Source organism: Heteronotia binoei, chromosome 1 (genome assembly GCF_032191835.1).
Source record: "Heteronotia binoei isolate CCM8104 ecotype False Entrance Well chromosome 1, APGP_CSIRO_Hbin_v1, whole genome shotgun sequence".
NCBI classification, from domain to species: domain Eukaryota; kingdom Metazoa; phylum Chordata; class Lepidosauria; order Squamata; family Gekkonidae; genus Heteronotia; species Heteronotia binoei.
The window spans coordinates 147448074-147469232 of NC_083223.1; the positions used below are offsets into that span (position 1 = coordinate 147448074).

The 21159-nt window shown below is 45.6% G+C and overlaps 1 protein-coding gene across 5 annotated transcripts in view; it reads right to left on the reverse strand.

The window, feature by feature from the left end:
* PDE10A (phosphodiesterase 10A) overlaps positions 1-21159 on the reverse strand; it is a 546650-nt gene that overhangs the window by 300711 nt on the left and 224780 nt on the right. The window contains exon 1 of one of the 5 annotated variants that reach the window (XM_060242090.1): positions 16280-16445. The exons of the other annotated variants lie outside the window; for them this stretch is intronic. Coding sequence (XP_060098073.1) covers positions 16280-16343 — 64 coding nt within the window. The 5' untranslated portion in view covers positions 16344-16445. Of the gene's footprint in view, positions 1-16279; positions 16446-21159 lie in introns of those variants that run through there. 5 annotated transcript variants of the gene reach the window in all.

Below are 21159 nucleotides of genomic sequence, written 5' to 3' on the forward strand. Positions count from 1 at the left end.
GTTCCTCCTCAGAGAAACATCCCCCCTCTTCCCTGTCTTCCTGGTCAGAGCCAGATGCTATAGACTCAGGCTCAAAGGATAAGGACTGGGAAGACTGCACTGGGGCCTTTCGCACAGCCTTGGTGGGCCAGGAGAAAGAGCGGGGAGGATCTGAAGGAAAGGTTGGTCCTTGAGGGAGAAGCCCCATACGGGCGCAAAAGGAGCCCATTTCCTCCTGCATAGCTCTTCTAATAAAAAGCATAGCCTCTGGGTTCAGAGGGTAGCCCATTTGTACATTACCCCCGTCCTGGAAGCCTTCGATTTGCGGTTGCAGGTAGTTCCAAGCCTCCGGAGTGCCTGCGCTTGGGGGTTGGAAGGTCTGAGAGCTACGCTCCGCACTTCCAAAATGGCTGCCGCTGTTTGCTGCCACCCCGAGGAACATAGCCAGGGCCTCCATTACGCGCCGTTTCTTGGCGCTGGCTGCTGACTCGTCTGCGGCCGCGTCGGGAAGGGCACGAACAAGCCGCGAAGGCAGGTCAGCTCCTTCGACGTGAGTCGGCGCTGCTAGAAGCGCGGCGCGCGACTCTCCCTCCTCGTCCGATAGGAAACCGTCCCTACTACAGGCCATTCTAAACGACCCAAACAAGTTCCCTCAGTTGTCTTTGGCCAGCAAAAGGCAGAAGGAAGGGAGGGATAAATTAGATATGGAGAAGAAAAGATATGGAAGGGAAAATGAGAAGAAGAAACAGAGAAAAAAGGCTGAGCCTAGCCTTGTTCTGCTGCTCCCTGTAGAGGCAGGAACAAAACTGAGGGCGGGGTTATTCCGAAGGCGCCAACAGGAAGGTGAAAAAAGTGTTCCTGCCTTCCTGAAGGAATAGTAGGAATAACCCACAGAGATGTCCGACAACCTCTGAGGGAGAAAGGGACTTATCTCTTCAAATGCCATCTGCAGTAAAGCACAGTCTTCTATGGTGGACTCAGCTGAGGAACCTCCAGCAAAGCAAGATGTTCCTTTTTCCAGCATCATTGGAACTATTCACAGATGCCAGTCTACAGGGATAGGGTGCGATTCTTCAAGATATCTCAGTCCAAGGCCACTGGTCATCAGAGGATCGTCTCCTTCCAATCAATGTGCTGGAACTCAAAGCTATCCGTCTAGCACTTACTTCAGCTCCAGGCTTCACAATCAACCCATGCTGATTCGGACGGACGACATCTCCACCAAGACATACCTGAACAAGCATGAAGGATCCAGATTCTCCCAGCTACACAAGGAAGCCACGAAGATCTTGAGATGGGCAGAGAGCAATCTTCTGTCAATCCGGGCAGAGCATATTCAAGGACAAAACAACATTCAAGCAGACATTCAAGCAAAGAAACCATCTGCGAGGGGGAGTGGTCGCTCCATCCGAGAATATTCCAGTTATAGACCTGTTTGCATCTCCTGTAAATCATCAGCTTCCTCGCTTCTTCTCAAGATACTACCATCCGGAAGCAGAGAAAATGGATGCCCTGACAGCTCCCTGGCCGCAAGGCCTGCTGTATTCCTTTCCCCCCTTTCCTCTTCCCAGGACCATCAGGAAGGTGAAGGAATTGAGAACAGAAGTCATTCTGGTTGCTCTACACTGGCCTCAACAACCATGTTTCTTGATGCCACAAGAACTGTCCATACGGCCTCCTGTAATGCTGATACCATCTCCAGACATGCTACGACAGGGACCAATTTGGCATCCCGATCCAGATTGGCTCTATCTGACCACCTGGAGATTCAACAGGAATCCCTACAACACCTAGGCTACTCTGCAGTAGTAAAAGATACAATTCTGGTATCATAAAGACAATCTACAATTTGCATTTATGATGTCACCTGGAAAGCCTTTGTTAGAAGGTGTGCACACAAGAAGCTAGACCCTCTTTCTTCTTCAGTGGCTTCTGTCCTAGCTTTCCTTCAGGACGGTCTCCAGTCGGGTCTCAAGGCTTCCACTCTTCGTAGACAAACGGCAGCACTCTCCACAGTTCTGCCTTTGATCGGGGATACAAGATATCTAAACACCCTTTATCCAGGTGTTTCTCACAGGGGCTGCTGCCAAAGCTCCTTCCCAGATGCACTGTTTTCCCACATGGAGACTCAACACAGTTTTCTCAGCTGTTACCAAACTGCCTTTCAAACCACTGAGAGAAGCAGGCCTAAAATGGCTTTGCATGAAGGTTCTGTTCCTGGTTGCCGTAACATCAGCACGTGGAGTTTCTGAACTGGGAGCCTTGTCTATCAAATCTGCCTTGTGCATCTTCCACAGGGACAAGGTTGTCCTCAGAACTGATCCCACCTTTCTACCAAAGGCCACATCAGTCTTTCATCCCACACAAGAGATTTGCTTACCCACCTTTTGTCCTCAGCCCAAGCACTCCAAGGAGGTTCTTTGGCACACTCTAGACATCAGAAGGGCATTAATGGTTTACATTGTAAGGTAAGAACCCATACGCAAAACGGAATGTTTGTTTATTAATCTCCATCCTTCTAGGACGGGGGAAAAAATGTCTAAAACATCCATCAGTTCATCATTAAAGTCTTGTATCATGGAAGCCTACAAGGCCTCGAATATTTCAGTGCCTAGAGGCATTACGGTTTATTCCTTACACAGTGCTGCAACCAACACCACCTTCCTAAACTGAGCATCTGCAGAAGAGGTCTGCGAGACAGCCATTTGATCATCCATTTCTACATTTGTAAGACACAATAAGATCCATACCTTGGCATTGGCCAATGCTACCTTCGGAAAAAAGATACTACAACATATTGTAACAACAGCTGAAGATTATGATGACCCACCCAACTGGGGGGGGGACTGCTCTGAAAGGTCCCACACAGATGTCCTCCACCTCTGAGGAAGAACGGCCATTGGACTTACCATGAGAGATCCTTCTCCTCAGAGGTCAAGAGGACATCTCGCCACTCCCTACATCATCTTATCTCTAACTTTCTTATTTGCTGTACCTTCTTCCCTGTTCCTGTTATATAGTTCAAGTTCTGTATGTCTTCTTCAAGGCTCTAATACAGTTGTGCTTGTAATGTTCTCTGTTCTTGTTACTGAGTTGTTTTTACAGTGTAGACCAGAATTAGTTGAATCACTGCTTTCAGAGTCCCAAAACTGAATGGGGTGGGCTATTCCAAGATACCAAAAGGAAGGAGAAAAAAGTTCCTGCCTCCCTAGAGGATCATGGGAATAACCCACACCTCTGAGAAGGACCCATCACGGTAAGTCCAATGGGCTGTTTGGTGACATCCAGACAGGAATACTGCAACATGCTCTACATAGGCCTTTGAAGAACATTCAAAACTACAATTAGCACAGAATGAAGCTTTAAAAGACTACTGTCAGGGCTGAGCACATTAGCCCTATTTTATTCCATCTTCACTGGTCATTAAGTAATTTCCAGGTCCAGTTCAAGGTTTCAGTTCTCACATTTGAAGCCACAAAGGATCCAGGACAGTACCTCAGGAATCACCTTATCTTATGTAGACTTGTTCAGAGGACCCACTTCATGAGTCTTGACTGTCAGCGAAGGACTGTAAGAGATGAAGCCTTCTCAACATTTGTGCAATAACTCTAGAATGCCACCTATGGTAAGTACACCAGGCTATATACCTACTGTCATCTGCCCTATATTGAAAACTGTCTCGTTTAAGAGGACCTTTATTTTATAGCCATCTTGTATATACCAATATTAAACTGAGTTTTTATGGACTTAACTAAGCAGTTTTAATTAAGCAGTAAAGGTGGTAAAGAAATTAGGGGCTACTTTTCACTAGATGTAATTTTATATAATGATTGCTTTTATATCTATTGTAACAGCCATTTCATCCATTTTTAGGATAAAATGAAAGGATGTTAATGCTCTTAATTAGCTAATTTTTAAAATCACTGAAAAATAAAAATGCAATAATCATTTATGAGGTTTGAATATATTTTTCACCTATTTCTATTTAGAAATCTTCTTCCATTTTATATATATATAGTTTTTCAAACAATTAATTGTTTCTAATGTCATTAATATCACAACTTGACTAATGAGACTGTGCTGAGTTGTCTACAATTCACCAACCAGCAGAGGGAATACAATAATTTTAAAAAATAAAAAATTCAAGATGTTTTTATCAGGAATTTTAGTCTTAAGTTAAAAATGTTAATGTGTCGCACAACAACCTAAAGCAAAAGGAACATTTCAGGAAAGTTTTTTTTAAAATGCACTACACAGAAACATGGCTTATTTTTCAGTATCAAAATATAGATTTAATCAGCACTAGGAAAATTACTATATAACCAAGAGCGAAAGCAATCTGAGCAGTGGTCACCATTGCCCTTGGTTTGTGAGGGAGGCCAGGACCCATGGTGATCTCAGCAGTATCACTCCTGTGTCCTGACCAGTCCCAGCTGGGACTCGAGTGAAGCCACACACACACCCCCGACAAGCCCAGCGAGCCGTGGCACGGCTGAGCTAACTGCCACAACATTTACTGGCAGTCTCAAGCGAGCAGCAGAAGAGGGATTGCCACCCTGACCCGTCCCCCAGTCTGAAGCCACCAGCAGCAACCTGGGGACCGCTCCAATGAGCCAACGAGCAGAGCCCCAGGCACAAGCCAAGCAGCAGCCCTTAAGCTCACTGCCCCCACAGATGGAGGGAAAAGAGGCATGGCAGTCAAAGTCGCCATCATACCCCCATGCCACGGAGGAAGCGGCACAGAAGTCAGAGGAGGGCCAAGCTGAACCCTGTAGGTGCCTGACGGCTCTGCCATAGGGCATGACATCATCCCCAAGCAGTGGCAGGCCCTGTGGGCCTGCTGCAAAGGAAAGGCCCCAGTGTAGCAAAGCACCATGGAGGGTGCAGCTGCACTCTGGGCCCCACCTGAGCATCCTGGTCTTTAAAGGGGGCAGGGCCAAGCCAAGGAGCCGATGGGGGGAGGGCTAGGAGACTGGAGGGTGGACCTGGGAGGATAGGAGGGATAAAAGGCTGCATGAGTTGATGAGGAGGGGGGATGGAGAGAACTCTAGATGCAGAAAGAGGGTGAGCTGCTCAATATTCAGCGGGATGGAGTAGCCATCAGGGTGACATTAACCCGGCCCTCCACCCAGTCTGAGGCCCCAGGCTGCCAGGTGGGGTGCAGACAAGGTAGACTGGGCAACTGTCACGGGAGGCGGGGCACGACAACTTAGTTCGTAGGGAAGGCCCAGAATCAGTCCCATCAGCATCATTGTTGGGGGCAGGATCCACTGCAGACCCAGCAATCTTGATGCTAGTGAAGGGATGGCCAGGTGCCGCTGTGGTCCCGGCAGCATGGCCGCTGGTGTTGGGGGGAAGGCTAAGGGGGTCCTGGAAACACCACTGCTGCAGGGGGACAAATCCCACTTCAAGTATCACTGGTCTCCATTTGTATTCTACCTAATCTTCATCTTTTTCCTAACACTAAACTGTAACACACATATAGAGACCCATGCACTAACACTAATTTAATGTTTACAAGTAGGAGCTTCACAAGGATTTGCTGGAGGAGGATCTCACTTTACCCACCCCCACTATATCCTCTTCCCCTTCCCTGAAAGCCCTCACAGACTCTTCCGTTTTTCCACTTCCCCTCTCCTTTGTACCCACCAACCAACCTATCTTTAATTATAATTAATTATAATTATAACTATAATTAATTATGCTATTTGACTTGCATTTTTACCAATTAATATACATAGGAAATTGAGGGTTGTGGTATTATTTCGGTTAATCTGAACATTGGTACCTAGTAGGGCGGAGTGGTTTGGGGGGTAGTAGTGACAGTAGTGCTTTGAGGGTGGCTAAGACAGCGGCTGCCACCAGCGGGGAATGACTCGTCCAGGGATTCCACTGCTCCTGGGGAGGGGGAGGTATGGCGGTGGGAACAGATGGAGTAAGGGAGGAAGACTGAGACAAGATAGTGCTCGATCTTCCTCCAATCTGTGTCCCATCCCAAGGGTGACAGGTAGCAGGGCCAGGTTGAATAACTCGCCTCCGTCATTGGTGCTATGCAGTGCCAGGTTCATTAATAACAAGACTTCAGTCCTTCTTACTCGAACAGGACACGGATCTGGCTTGTGTGACTGAAACCTGGATCCGAGAGGGTGATACAGTAGCCCTCTCACAAACAGCTCCCCTAGGTTATTCAGTCTTCCACCAATCACGGACTAGGGGGCAGGTGGGGAGGAGTGGCACTATTTATACGAGAGGTTTACTCCTTTAGGGCGCTCCCGGCCCAAAGGATCGAGGGTATTGAATGTGCCGGTCTGGCGTGGGAGGCTGGAGAGGGGTTGGCGATCTGGCTGGTGTACCATACGCCTAACGCACCAGTTAGCGCCTTACCGTCCCTGCTCGAGGCAGCAACAGGCTGGGCGCTGGAGCACCCAAGGTTGGTAATCCTGGGTGACTTCAACGTCCATGCTGATGACCCGGCCTCCAGTCAGGCGACGGACCTAGTGTCTTCCATGGCGACGCTAGGACTCTCTCAGTTTGTTACAACCCCCACTCACCAGGCTGGGCACACGTTAGACCTGACCTTTGCGGCCGGGGTTACAGTGGACGATATAACCGCTGAAGCAGTGCCATGGTCAGACCACTTCACCCTCAGGGCTCGTGTAGATATGCCACTCCAAACCTGTTTAGGCGACGAGCGTATTATGGCTCGCCTGCGGAGCCAGATGGACCTGGAATGGTTCCAAATGGCTCTGCGGGATTCCTGGCCCTCTGGCGACTCTCTCAATGGCCTGGTTGAGACCTGGAATACCCGGCTCTCTAGGGCCATTGATGAGATCGCACCTCGACGCTCTCTACGACCTCGGACTAGGCCGGCCCCGTGGTATACCCCAGAGTTACGCCAGCTGAAACAAGGTCTCAGACAGCTAAAGAGGCAATGGCGGCGTACCCGTGACGAAGTGGCTAGAACATCTTATAGGAAGTTTATGAAGTCCTATGAGATGGCAGTCAAGGCCGCAAAGAAAACATACTTTGCGGCCAAGATTGCATCTGCAAATTCGCGCCCGGCAGAATTGTTTAGGATAATTCGGCATTTTACTACACTGCTACAGGGCAATCCAAAAGCTAAGGAATTGGAGATAGGCTGTGAGGCTTTCGCGAAATTTTTTGCAGACAAGATCCAGTCGCTCCGCCACGACTGCCCTGCCAATTTAGACACAGTAAGTGAACTCGAAGCCCAATGCGTGTCTTCTAGTTTGATCTTGGACTGCTTTGACCCACTCACCTTGGAGGAAGTCTACAGAATCCTTGTCACAGCACGCCCAACGACTTGTGATCTGGACCCATGCCCCTCCTGGCTAATTAAGGCTTGCCAGGAGGTGCTAAGATGTCCTATATGGGACATCATAAATAGATCTCTTTCAGAGGGTTTCTTTCCAACACCCCTGAAAGAGGCAGTGGTCCACCCTCTCCTGAAAAAGGCTACATCAGACCCGGCCGAATTGGCTCATTACCAGCCGGTCTCAAATTTGCCCTTTTGGGGCAAAATTATAGAGAGGGCTGTGGCGTTGCAGTTACAGGATTTTCTGGATGATGCTTCCACCTTAGATCCGTGCCAGTCCGGCTTCCGCCTGGGCCATGGGACAGAGACAGTTCTGGTCGCTCTCATGGATGACCTCCGGCGACATCTGGATCAAGGCGGCTCGGCAGTATTGCTGTTGTTAGACCTGTCGGCTGCGTTCAATATGGTCGACCACCGGCTGCTGACCCACCGCCTCGCCGATGCAGGAATTCGGGGGCTAGCCTTACAGCGGCTCTCCTCCTTCCTTGAAGATCGGGGACAAAGGGTGGCGATTGGAGGAGAGCTGTCCCAGAGACACCCACTTAATTGTGGGGTGCCTCAGGGGGCAGTTCTCTCCCCGATGTTATTTAACATCTACATGCGCCCCCTTACCCAGATTGCCCAGAGGTATGGGCTGGGCTGCCACCAGTATGCTGATGACACCCAGCTTTATCTATTGATGGACGGCCGGACTGACGATGTCCCTATAAATCTGGACCAGGCGCTGCAAGCCGTGGCGGATTGGCTCAGGCTGAGTGGGCTGAAGCTGAATCCAGCAAAGACTGAGGTCCTTTGCGTAGGTCGCGGCGGGCCAGGAGGGGAGATCTCCCTACCAACCTTTGACGGTGAGTCACTGATACCAGTGCGCAGGGTCAAGAGTTTGGGAGTGCTACTGGAGCCTTCCTTGACAATGGAGGCTCAGATAGCTGCCACTGCTAAATCCACCTTCTTCCATCTTAGGAGGGCGAGGCAGCTGGCCCCCTTCCTGGAACGTAGAGACCTGGCAACTGTGATCCATGCAACAGTCACCTCGAGGCTAGACTACTGTAATGCCCTCTACATGGGGCTGCCCTTATACCGAACGCGGAAACTGCAGCTAGTGCAGAATGCGGCGGCCAGGCTGTTAGTGGGACTACCTCGGTGGGAACATGTGCACCCCAGGCTGCGGGACCTGCACTGGCTGCCGATTGTGTACCGAGTTCGCTATAAGGTGCTGGTTATTACCTTTAAAGCCCTATATGGCCGAGGACCTGCTTACCTTAGGGACCGCCTCTCCCCATATGTTCCTCAGAGAGCACTGAGATCTAGTTCTCAAAATCTTTTTAAAGTCCCTGGACCAAGGGAGGTTAGATTGAAAACGAGGGAGCAAGCCTTCTCAACAATGGCTCCCCAATGGTGGAATCAACTACCAGAAGAGGTGCGAGCCCTGCGAGACCTAAATCAGTTTCGCAGGGCTTGCAAAACTGCCCTCTTTCAGCTCGCGTTAAGATGAAACCCGGGAAATGACATCTAGCCATCCTATACATAGTCTGAACTGTAGCACCGAAATCTATAACTTTATAATGGTTTAACTCTATCTAATTTTAACTTAATTTATGAATGTAATTTTATCTATTTTAATTGTTTAATTGTTTTATAGTAATGATTGTATTTTACCGTAATCATGGTGCATACCATGTCGTGTTAGCCGCCCTGAGCCTGCCTTTAGCGGGGGAGGGTGGGATATAAAAATAAATTTATTATTATTATTATCTTTATCTGCCCCCCTTTTCAGCTTTCTCTCCTTTCCTTCCTCCACCCAGGAAAACTATGGCCCACTGGCACAACAGCTGCCAGGGTATGGAGTCTATTTGTGTGGTGCCGGTAGTCTGGCCCAACCTCATTTTCTTCTGCATCCTCCTCCCAACTTAATTTTCTCTTTCCCTCATCCTGGCAACTGCAGCATCCTTACCTTTCACTGCTCCCTTCTCTCTGTCCCACCAACCTACCTTCTATCTCTCTCTCTCTGCTCCAGCCATCTTCAGCTATATTCATAATTTAATTCATACTAATTTGACATTGTTTCCATTGGTCTTGCAACAGCATCCCTTCTTCAGTTGATTCTTCTGGGATTCTAGTTCAAAATGGTAATGTCTGGCTTGACACACTGGCCAGTGGTTGGTTGTTGTGTGTTTGGCTATTGGGTTTTTAAAAAAAATTTCCCCATTGGAAACAATGGAAATAAGTAGAATGGCTTGGGGACTGAGGGGAGGGGCACAGAATTGGACCCTGAAATCCACTCCATTTGAAACTAAGAATATCTTTTAGTGGACAGGCAAGACTAGGCTCCCTGCAATGTTGGTGACATTTAGTTGTACAACACCTATTCCAGCCCCAAGAAAAGAATCACCCACAGGGAATAATGAATCTGAAAAATTCTGGAATTCCCCTCTCCACAATAAATAAATAAATCCAAATATCAAAATGGTATTGGGAGATCCAGCTATCCTGGCATTCCACTATTTATGCCCTTTCCGTAATCCTAAAAACACCAAATTGTTTTCAGGTGAACTACCCTATTCACAACTATTACTGATAGTTAGTAAACTTTTCTTCTTGTAAAGGAGTAGAAAAAAGGTGCTCTTCCACATGACGAAATCTTTCACTCACGGTAGAAATGAAACTAAACCCAAAGCTACTTTTCTTCTGCTTCTAGTTCTCTGGACCTATCCTACAGACAACAAATGGCTACAGGGATAGTTATAATGGGTTTGCTATATGAAACTATCCAGCAGCTTCAACTGGACTTTGATCTGCCCACCAAATCCCACCCCTTTGCACAGGATACATTTGCCCCCAAACGTACCTTCTTCCCACCTGCAAATCTCCCTTCTTGTACCTCACTGGGAATTACACCAGGCCACCCTGTCTCTCCTCATCATCCAATCATTCTCTTCATTTCAGATACACTAGGCCAAGGTTCAACAGTAGTAAGGAGAGATAACCTCACATGCCTGCTCCAATAATTAAAAGACTACAGTTATGAATTTAATATTAATATACATTACATTATACACATAGGGCACACAGTCATTGAATAGCAGTCATTTGGCACTTATGGTTAATGGTAACTACAAATAGCTCTCTCCAAGAATCACCAGCTACCACTGCTATGATCTCTCTCTTGCCTTGTAAAAAAGGTAAAGGTAGTCCCCTGTGCAAGCACCAGTTGTTTCCAACTCTGGGGTGACATTGCTTTCATGTTTTCACGGCAGACTTTTTATGGGGTGATTTCCCCAGTCATCTACACTTTCCCCCCAGCAAGTTGGGTACTCATTTTACCGGCCTCAGAAGGATAGAAGGCCGAGTCAACCTGGAGCCGGCTACCTGAACCAGCTTCCGCTGGGATCAAACTCAGGTCGTGAGCAGAGGGCTCCGACTGCAGTACTGCAGCGTTACCACGCTGCACCACGGGGCTCTTTTTTTCTTGCCTTGTACATTCCTCTTTATGGCTTTTTGCTTCCCCTTCTGACTGGAGTAAAATGCTTAGGAATGTTGATGCTTGAAGTACTTCACTCTTCAGCAGGGACTTTGTATTGCATATGGAGTATTGGTATTTGCCATACTAAATTTAATTCTGGTTTTCACTCCATCCAGATCTCAGTGTTCCTTAAAACCCTGCAATAAAACCTCACTGCTTAATCACAGATTCCTTATTACTGTGATATAGATTAGGGAGGGCTAGTTGAGGATGGCTTCTAATGTAAAACCTAAGCCAGAAACTGTGTAGCCATGGAAGAAGAGGAGACATAAATGTTTCTTACATTCAGGCTGCTGTTTTGGTGGATTTGAGTTCCAGCTGAAAAGTGGACCATTTTCATACAGATATATCTTTAAGGCACACATCTTCCAGCACTACACAATAAAATGTCTCTCATTCCCATTCTCACTGTGTAGGGAACCTTAGACAAAAAGGATTCCCAGAAGCCTAGAGAAAAATGTTCTGACTCTTTAATCAAGGTTTAATGGGATGTTATTTACCTCCATGCCATGCAAAGCATCTGTCTTCCATTTGCACACATTAAACTTCTATTAAAGGGACGAGACGTTTTTCACCTGGTTTTTGGCAACTCTATGGGCAAATTATTTAACCTCAATCCTCATTTATCTAACACACAGGGTATTAAAGACATTAAGGCACAAAACAACCCAAGAACTATAAAGAAATTTATATACTGAAAAAAGCTTAATCAAATAAAATAGAGATGTTGTGGTATATGGATGGATACATAAAGGGGTGCCATCTATCAAGCACTACTATTCACTTAGAAATGTAGTTTCCAGACATTTTAAAGCTATTATTAGGAAACTGAGGGGAGGTTATTTCTTCCCAGTTTTTTACCAGGGCTTGATATCCATCTCTGTATTAAACTGCCTCCGACCACTGCAGCTCTAACAAGCCCCACACTCGTGACAGTAGCACAGCAGCAAGATTAGCACTCCTGGAGAATGAGATTAGAGCACCACGATATACTGAAGCAACATGGAACAAGCATGGCAAATACGACAATTAGTTTCAGCACATGCCCTACATTAAAAATAGTGAATAAAACACAGGAACTCTTCCTTGTTACAAATGTTAACATTATTCAAAGCAGGAGCATCATTCAGTCATATGGTGAGAATTAAACGACATTTGCTAATGCCCAGAAAAATACCATCTTTTCCTAAATAAGCATATTTTAAAACAAACTTTGACATAAGAAGTATGATTCAACATCCTCTCAGTTAATCACGGCTTGACAGTAATGCAGTGTGTAAGATATCCAAAAATGCTTCAAAAGTGTGGCTAAACATTACACTTAGCCCCCAATCATTTTAACAATAGCTAAAAGAACATATGACAATTAAAATATGTTCAAATGATTTAAAATCTTTGGATTTTATTATGAATATAGCCAACTTTATCTTAAAACAGCTACAAAGAAAGAGAACAGAATTGCAGGAAGAGGAACAGAAAATTAGATGCTTTATGTGAGCCAATTAAATAGCAAGCGAGTTGACAAAGCCAAGTTGTCATTCCTTGGCCATCTTATACCAGCTGCTCTAAAACTGATGCACAGGACTATAGCTAAACCTTGTCAAAATGCTATCCATAGAAAATCAAGACGTTTTCAGGCAGCAGTTCCATTTATATAATACATTCAGAGATGGTGCACAGAAGTTAAATTCCATTAGAGATACTACAAAGTTTTAATCAGTTGTCCTTTAAGAACCAATTAATAACATCCTCATGAAGATCAAGCTACAGTTGAAAATGCCTGTGAATGGGCTTTGGCTGACATCTGCATGAAGAGACAACTAAAAGGCCCTGACACAAAGAATGCAATTGCTACACATATATCGAATTAAACATAAACAGTTATATATCAGGAAAAACAGCCCCACAAGGATGACTCTATGATATACTGCATATATTATAACAGAAAACAAACACTAGGACAAGAAGTGGACAAGTTGAAAACAGCCATTATATACCTGGCCTTTCAAAAGGATTTTCACATGGTATCTCACCAAAGACTCCTGAGTAATCTTAGCAGTCATGGGGTAAAAGGACAAGTTCTCTTATGGATTAAAAACTGGTTAAATGGCAGGAAACAAAGAGTAGGAATCTATGGACAGTTCTCACAATGAAGGGAAGTCAAGTAGTGGGGTCCCATGAGCATCAGTATTGGAGCCAGTACTGTTTAATTTATTCATAAATGATCTGGAACTAGGGATAAGTAGTGTAGTAGCCAAGTTTGCAGATGACACCAAATTATCCAGGATGGTGAAAACAAAGGCTAACTGTGAAGAGCTCCAAGAGAACCTCCACAGACTGCGTGAGTAGGCAACAACATGGTAAATGAAGTTCAATGTTAGTAAGTGTACGGTGATGCACTGGGTCAAAAAATCCCAACTTCAAGGATAAGCTAATGGGTTTGAACTTGCTGAGACTGAGGGGGGAAAGATCTTGGGGCTGTATTGGATAGCTCAATTAAATGTCAACCCAGTATGCTGCAGTGATAAAAAAAAGGCAAACTCTATGTTAGGGATTATTAGGAAAGTGATAAAATAGTAATGCCCCTGTATAGATCTATGGTGCAACCTCATTCAGAATACTGTCTACAGTTCTGGTCACTGTATCTCTAAAAGAGCATCACAGAGCTGGAAAAAATACAGAGGGCAACCAAGATTATTAAGGGACTGGAACACCTTCCATATGACAAAAGGCTGAAGAGTTTGGGACTTTTCAGTTAGAAAATAGGTAAGGGGGGGAGGACAGAGGGTTACAAAATTATGCATCAGGTGGAAAGAGCTGACAAATTTTTCTCTCTTCCAAAATACTACAAGTCAAGGGAATCAAATGAAGCTGTAGGCAGCAGGTTCAGGAAATATTAAACGAAATGCTACTTTACAAAGAGAGTGATTAAAATGTGAAATCTGCTGCCAGAGGACATAGTGATGGCCACAAGAATTAACAACTTTAAAAGGGGACTGGACAGATTTATGGAACCATGGTGACTGAGGGAAACCTCCACATTCAGAGACACTAATCCTCTGAATGCTAGAGTCAGGAGGCTACATCAGGGGAAGGCCTTGACCTCTATGCCCTGTTGTTGGCCATCCAGAGGAACTGGATGGCCACTGTGTGAGACAGGATGCTGAACTAGATGACCACTGGTCTGATGCAACAGGAGTCTTCTTATGCTCTTGTTTTTAAATGCAGTGACAGGAGCAGTCCGCAACCTGAGATCATACAGGTTCTTGAATTCAAATGTGAGCCAAAACACTTGACACACAAGACAAAGAGTAAGGCTACTACTAGTTATGGTGTGGCAAGAATCTCTAAGAAACATGATGGGGGTTGGGGGGAATCGCTTTACATTTCCCCATCTACCCCTCTCCTCCATAACTGTCTTATTAAAGACATTCTCTATGCAAGGATTTGTTTCTAGTTACAGAATCCCAAATGCAGGAAAAGGAAAAACAAAGTTCTGGAGAGGAAATTTTGAGTTAGGAAAGAGTTTCTCCTCACCCACTTATATAGTGCTTTGAATCTCCCTCCACTATCCCTCCCCTCAGGCGATCATATTCAGTTTGTTTCAAAGTGCTACTTTAACATTTATACATTTCTATGTTGGGGAAGTGTGTCAAGTTTTATTGTGGCATTTTTGCCACTATTTCCACAAGCAATGCCAAGCCATGGTCAGTGAAAAAGACAAATGAATATTGAATCTTTTCCAACTGTTTATTTGGCTGCATTTCACATCATGTGTTTTTTCTCCTCAGAACTGCATACTTTTTTCCCCTCACACATGCACACATCACAGTTAATGTCTGCTATACAACATACACAACTGTGTGCTTTCTTCCAAAGTTGTTGTATGACATCTACAGATATTTTTCTCCTCATGGACACTTTTTTAAACCATTAAGAAGCAATGGAGTTATGGCAACCTTGTAGGGCTTTCGATGCAAAAGACAATCAGAAGTGGTTTGCCATTGCCTGCCTCTGTGTAGAAACTCTGGTATTCTTTGGTGATCTCCCATTTGAATAGACTAGGACAAACACTGCTTAGCTTCCAATATCTGAGAAGACTGAGCTAGTCTGGGCGAACCATCCCAGTCCTTGGGGGGGAAAAAAGTATTATCTGCGTTATCTCCACTGTGTTTGTGCACACAATGCTGAACTACAAAGAAACAAATGTTGAGATGGGGATGCTATAAAAATGCTGAAGTTATGTAACATAAAAAATGTGAAAACCCCATCTATCATATCACTTATTCACTGCATACACAAGAACTACTGAGAAAATAACCAGTGATGGCCCTAATGATGCATATGATTGGCCAACTTCTCCACAATACAAAGATCATTCATAAAACCATTCATATGCCTTAGACCAATCTAAAGTGACTATAACATTCCAGGTCTTTCTTTAGTGAAGACAGTGAGAGGAAATACGCAGCATCTTACTAATTGTATACAGACAGCGTTAAGTGAATTATTCTGCCTTTTAGCCACTGCCTGCCATTTTTCTGAAATAAATTGTTCCCTACAGTCATTGCATTATTAAATTAACATATAATTCCTTTTTCATTTGTTTATTAGACTGTACTATATAAGCATTCTTTTTGGATTTGTTAACAACTGAAACCTGTAGCCATTTAGCCTGGCAGAGCTGTTTGTTAAAAAATAGTAACTTTGGTCATAGTGAAAACTTTGGTCACATTTTGCACTTAAAAGTTCCATGTTTTTCAAGTACCACCCCATTCACCAATATGCTTAATTCTATGCAACAGGATTATTAAGGTGGGAAAGAGATGCTTACAGCATTGAGGAGGTAAGTATTTCTCAATACTGTCACTCTTCTACATAATTTTCCCCCACAAGAAAATAGTCTTAAATCTATTTTATTGCTTTAGGTAAGGCCTAGGAAAGGGGGTGGAGATAATGAACAAGATTTTGTCCCTTGCCAAAACATAGATGGCCAAACTGGTTTGCCCCCAAAGTTTTGCACAGAATCAAAGTTCCATCTTGTCCAGCAGTTGGATTCTATGCAAAATACTCTTTGAGACTTGCCATAAAAGTTTTAGACCTACAGCTATGCCTTTTATGCAGAGCGATTTCATAGGTTCAACTTCAAACTCTGGCAGAACAACTTGTGCCTAAAGCACCCCACATGCTGCCTATCAAGCATGGAGCTGAAAGTCCCCAAGGCAGGAGAGTCTTATAACTTTTGCTAAAGGAAGCTGGTTCCAGTGAACACTGTTCTTCTTACATACACAGGTAAATACAATAATATGCAAGTCTGCACACATCCCTGTGCATGTAACGGTGTTCCATTCCATGCACACGCCAGCCAAACCACCGTGGCCTAAGCGTTCCTCTTTTCCCCCCCAAGACAAATCAGCACGAGAACAAAGTGCTAAGCCACCTACTTGCGCTCAGAAAACATTCGGTAAAGCGTCTAAAGCAGCTACCCGAAGAAGATCCATCTTCCATGTCTGGCCCTAACAGGAGGGGAGTCGGGAAAGAGGAGAAAGTGAAGAAGCCGCCTCTTGTTTGCTGCTGTTTGGAAGCCCAGCTCCTGCCTCTGCCTCCGGGGCCGTCCTAGCAGATTGTAGGACCACAAGCCAGAAAAAGCCGGGCACAAAAGCCGAGGGCCGGGAGCCGCTCGCTGCAACTGCTGCTGCTCCCGATGACGACGACGCTGACCGGTGGCGCCTTCAGAGCTCAAAGGTGGTAGTAGGAAATCCTGGAGGGACAGAGGGAGAAACGGTCGCCTCTTGCCGCCGCCGGAGTAAACGATCAAAGGAGTTGCTCCTCCCGCTGCTGCTGCCGCCACCGCTCCAACATCTCTGCCTGATGCCCTGATAGCTTCCTCCCCTTCTTCCCCCTCCCCGCAGGGACTTGGGAGGCTGAAGGAAGATGAGGAGGGAGGAGGAGGCGGCAGCAAGAAGTAAAAGGAAGATGGAGAAGGGGAGGGAAAGGAGGAGACGGGAGGAGCGCAGAGAGGAGCTGCCGCCGCCGCGTTGGAGACGAGGTTACAGGAGGCTGTCCCCGCCGCGCGGCAGCAGCTAGTTACGAGGACACGGGAGGAGGTGCAGGCAGCCCGACCGCTTCCCGGGAAAGGCGCCCCGCCACCGCCGCTCTTCTGGCCCAGGGAGCGGAGCCGCCAGCGGCTGGCGCTGGAGCCGGGTTTTCCTCCTCCTGCTGCAGTTGCAGTTAGGGGAGCCTGGGGGCGGGCTAAGCGCGCTTTCTCGGGGTTGGCCATAGAGCCTCCCACCCGCCCTTTCCGCGGGAGTTTGCAGCAGGACCTTTGCAAGTCACAGTAGGGCAGTGGGGAGGAGGGAAACGGCAGGCTGACTGAGGGATGGGCTATTAGTCTGTTCTTCGGGCCCGCCAGCAGTTACCTTCGCCTATGGAGGAGCTCAGAAACCCCCTCAGAAAAGGTATCCTCTCCTGCCTCCACCCACTTAGAGAGCAATGAGTGACAACGCCGTTTTCGAAGTGCTTTTAATGTTGCTCTCCTTCTCCCGCTCCCCCTCGCCTTCGCTCCTCTTCCCTTGGTGTGGAAAAGCGCGCACATAAAACTGCCACCACCCGTCGCCACCTCCTTCGGTGCCTCCGTTGCAATATATTTCTCAATATGAGGGAGGGGGAGTGCAATAACACTGCAGTGCTGCTTCTAAGTTGCGGCTTCGGCCGTCAGAAAAACGCCCACAGGCGGAGTTTAGCACTTCGAAGCCGACTCCTCCCGCTCTTCACAGCTCTCCCCTCCACACCTTCGTGCTACGCCATGGAAAGCCGTGAGCTTATCACTTGACGAAAGTGTAGAAAGAGAGGCTGTAGGGAGAGAGCGCGTGTCTCTAACCTCAGGAGACAGAAACCTGCTTGTTCAATAGCAGCCCAACACATACTATACAGAGCCCAAAGGCGGTCTTCCCCCACACCCCAAACTTCGTATTTTCCAACATGACACGCGACCGTGCTCGTTTGTCGGGAGCCCCTTCTTTGCCTCAGAATGGCGACACCACTCGACACGTACTCAAAAGACATTCCAGCCATCTCACGACCGAGTCCGGCATACATACTACGCTCCAAGAATGTAGCCCTAGAGAGTGGGGCGCTTGCGCTCAGACTGCTTACCAGCGCCTATAGCCACCCTCCAGAAGGCTTCTTTTAGCTCTCATCAACTTTCTGCGCAAAGAAGTTTCTATCCCAAATCAGGGGCGTCCCTTGTTTTCTACCTGTGTGTGTGACACGTGCCTGGATGGAAACGAGCTGTTGCACTTGAAAAGGCGTGCATTCTCAGAGCCCGCCGGCGATACCGTCGAAGAAGAGAATGACTGATAAGGAAAAGGAAAGGTCCCCTGTGCAAGCACCAGTCCTTTCCCACTCTGGGGTGACGTTGTTTTCACGGCAGACTTTCTACAGGGTGCTTTGCCATTGCCTTCCCCAGTCTTTTACACTCCTCCCCCCCCCAGCAAGCTGGGTACTCATTTTACCAACCTCGGAAGGATGGAAGGCTGAGTCAACCTTGGGCCGGCTACCTGAATCCAGCTTTTGCCGGAATAAAACTCAGGCCATGAGCAGAGAGCTCAGACCACAGGACTGCTACTTTCGCACTCTGCGCCAGGGGGCACGACTGATAAACTGACCCACAACCCCCCCCCCGCTCCCCCTCCAATGCTGTCTGCCTAGCAGTTGGGGAGCCGCAGAGTGGAATGTTGGCGCGGCCAGGCTAAGAATTGAGCGAATGAGCCTCCAGTCCAGCCCTGGGACGCTCCGTGGTGTGTGATCATGGAAAGCGTCTTGCAAGCGCAGTCAGCCGGGGCAACCAAGCCCAGGACGCGGGGCGGGAAGGTCGCTCTAAACTGGTGCCTGCGCGATTTCGTCCTGGCTGCTGTGAGAGTCCTCTCAGCTCCACCCACCTCACAGGGTGTCTATTGTGGAGGAGGAAGGTAAAGGAGATTGGGAGCAGCTCTGAGACTCTTGAGATTTGGAGTGGAGGACGGGGTATCAATCCAATATCTTCTTTTTCGGCACCTGGGGAAAGGTGCGGAGGCTGGTTGCCGCCCTTCCCTGCTGCTCGCAGCCATGCACATCGGAGCCGCGTCAAGGCGTGACACTAACGCCGTTACCTGGGAATGGGCGGCTTCGCACGCAGGCGGCTCCTCTCTGCACTGGAAAGCGGCGTCACAGTCCAAGCCTGGTCGACCTTTTTGTGCAACTGGTGAGGAAAACCAGTGCATACTCCGCCGGGGCTGATCTGATCACGTCCGTACGAGTGTACCGGTGCATGGTTTGCAGGCGGGTTATTAGTTTTCTTGTCTAATAACAATGAACTTCTCGTCCCTACACGGTGCACGAATCAATCGCAACAGAAACTGAACTTCATATTACGGCAAAAATGGTTTAATTCCTCATTAATGAAAATAGTAAGGATGTTTTGTTCCCGGTGTTTGTTTACTATAACATTTGTAAAAAATATTGTTCTCGGTTCCTTATTATTACGACGATGTATTCCAATTGTTTTGCTGAGTTCAGCTACTGGATTTTGGTCTCTGGTCTCTAAAGAAAGTTTGAAAAGGAAAGCGACAGCGTTATAGCTACGTTCTACATATATTCCCCATATCTTTGAACATTCCAACAGCAGAAATTAAACCCCTTAACAAGGTTCTCCTGTTTAACAGCAAGAGAGAATCTGCTGCATTTGTAATTGGTCAATGCAACAATTTTTGAAACTATTTCCTAATCAATACACATATTGGTTCATTATTTCAAAATGTACAAGGATTCTCAACAGAAATTCTATTTCCTTAACAAGGTGTGATTTGCAATTTCCTTGTCTTTCAGCTGCAATAATAAAAGGAACAGTCTGAAGTTTTCCAGTTTGAGAAAGAAATTATTTGTCCCCCAATTCATAATTTTTTAAATTCCTTCAAAGCAACATCTGATAAAATAGGTTTTTCTTAACCCACAATAATTGTAGTAAACTGGCACAACTTTAAGGACTAAAGATGAAGTTTACAAAATCAAAAATTCTCTCTCTCTTTCACCTTTTTTTGTTTTGCCCCTGCTGGGTTGTTCTTTTTTGTAGCAAACATAAAATAATACTGGTCTTGTTGTGTGAACTTTAGGAAACATTCAGACGTTATAGGTGAAATTATGACCTGTTGAATTTTATACATTTAGAGTATCATAATTAGTACTTCTGGTTTTGAAAGCAAGTATACGTACATTCCTGCCATTTTGCCTGAAGTGCATATTTAGTACCGGATATCCCATAGAATTAATGTTAACATTAATAGGGGTCTACATTATTAATACCCCAATAAATGCAAGTTCAAGGCATCTTTACCTTGAATGTCAAGTTCTAACATCTGTACAGTATTGCAAACATTTATACTGTGAATATTTTCAAATATTTTTATATCAACCATCCGACATGTCACTTCATATTGATAATCTGTACAGGTATCTTCTGTACAAAGCTGCATCTGCCTGTAGAAATTATTTACATGATTAAAAGAGAATATGCAGCTATTTTGTCATAGTCTTACTGTTTCTTGACAGTGCTCCCATCTGGACATCAATAAAATTCATACCTTTATTATTAGAATTTATGTATTGCTGAGCTTAGCAGCATAACAGTTTTGATTAAAATATGCATTAAATGAGTTATATACACTTCAAGGATATATATAAAATGTTTTTAAGTAGGAACCTGTTTTCTTTGCGGTTTGAAGATCAGATCATTTGCATGTTACCAACAAATACAACTATTATATAAGTTGTTTAAAATGCTCCGTGAAAACAGTCTTTCTACTAAATTTTGTTGTCCCTGATAGGCATGCTTTGTTTCAAGAAGCAGCAATCCATTTGTACAAAAACCAATTAATACAATATCAAATTGTCAAAACACAAAGAACTGTAACACAAATAAGAGGAGAGTCTGAATATTTTCCATCAGTTGAATTTTTAGTTATGTACATAATAATAATGAAATCATAAATACACAATCATAGTTTTATATGTCCAGAAATTGCTTTTTTGTCAAAGCAATTTAAAAATTATATTCTCTGGGCTTGATAAATATTTAGTTAAACTTCTTGTTTAATTTATAAGTTTTCTTTATTAATTCATTACAGCTTGATCCTGTACATGGTTACTTAGAAGTAATTTCCCCTCAGTTTGATGATGTTTACTTCCTAGTAAACATGCTTCAGATTGCAACCATAGGCAGCTTAGTTCCCTTTCAAATGCTTAGTTATTATATATAGATGGGTTTTCTTTTCTGATACCCACAAGCCAC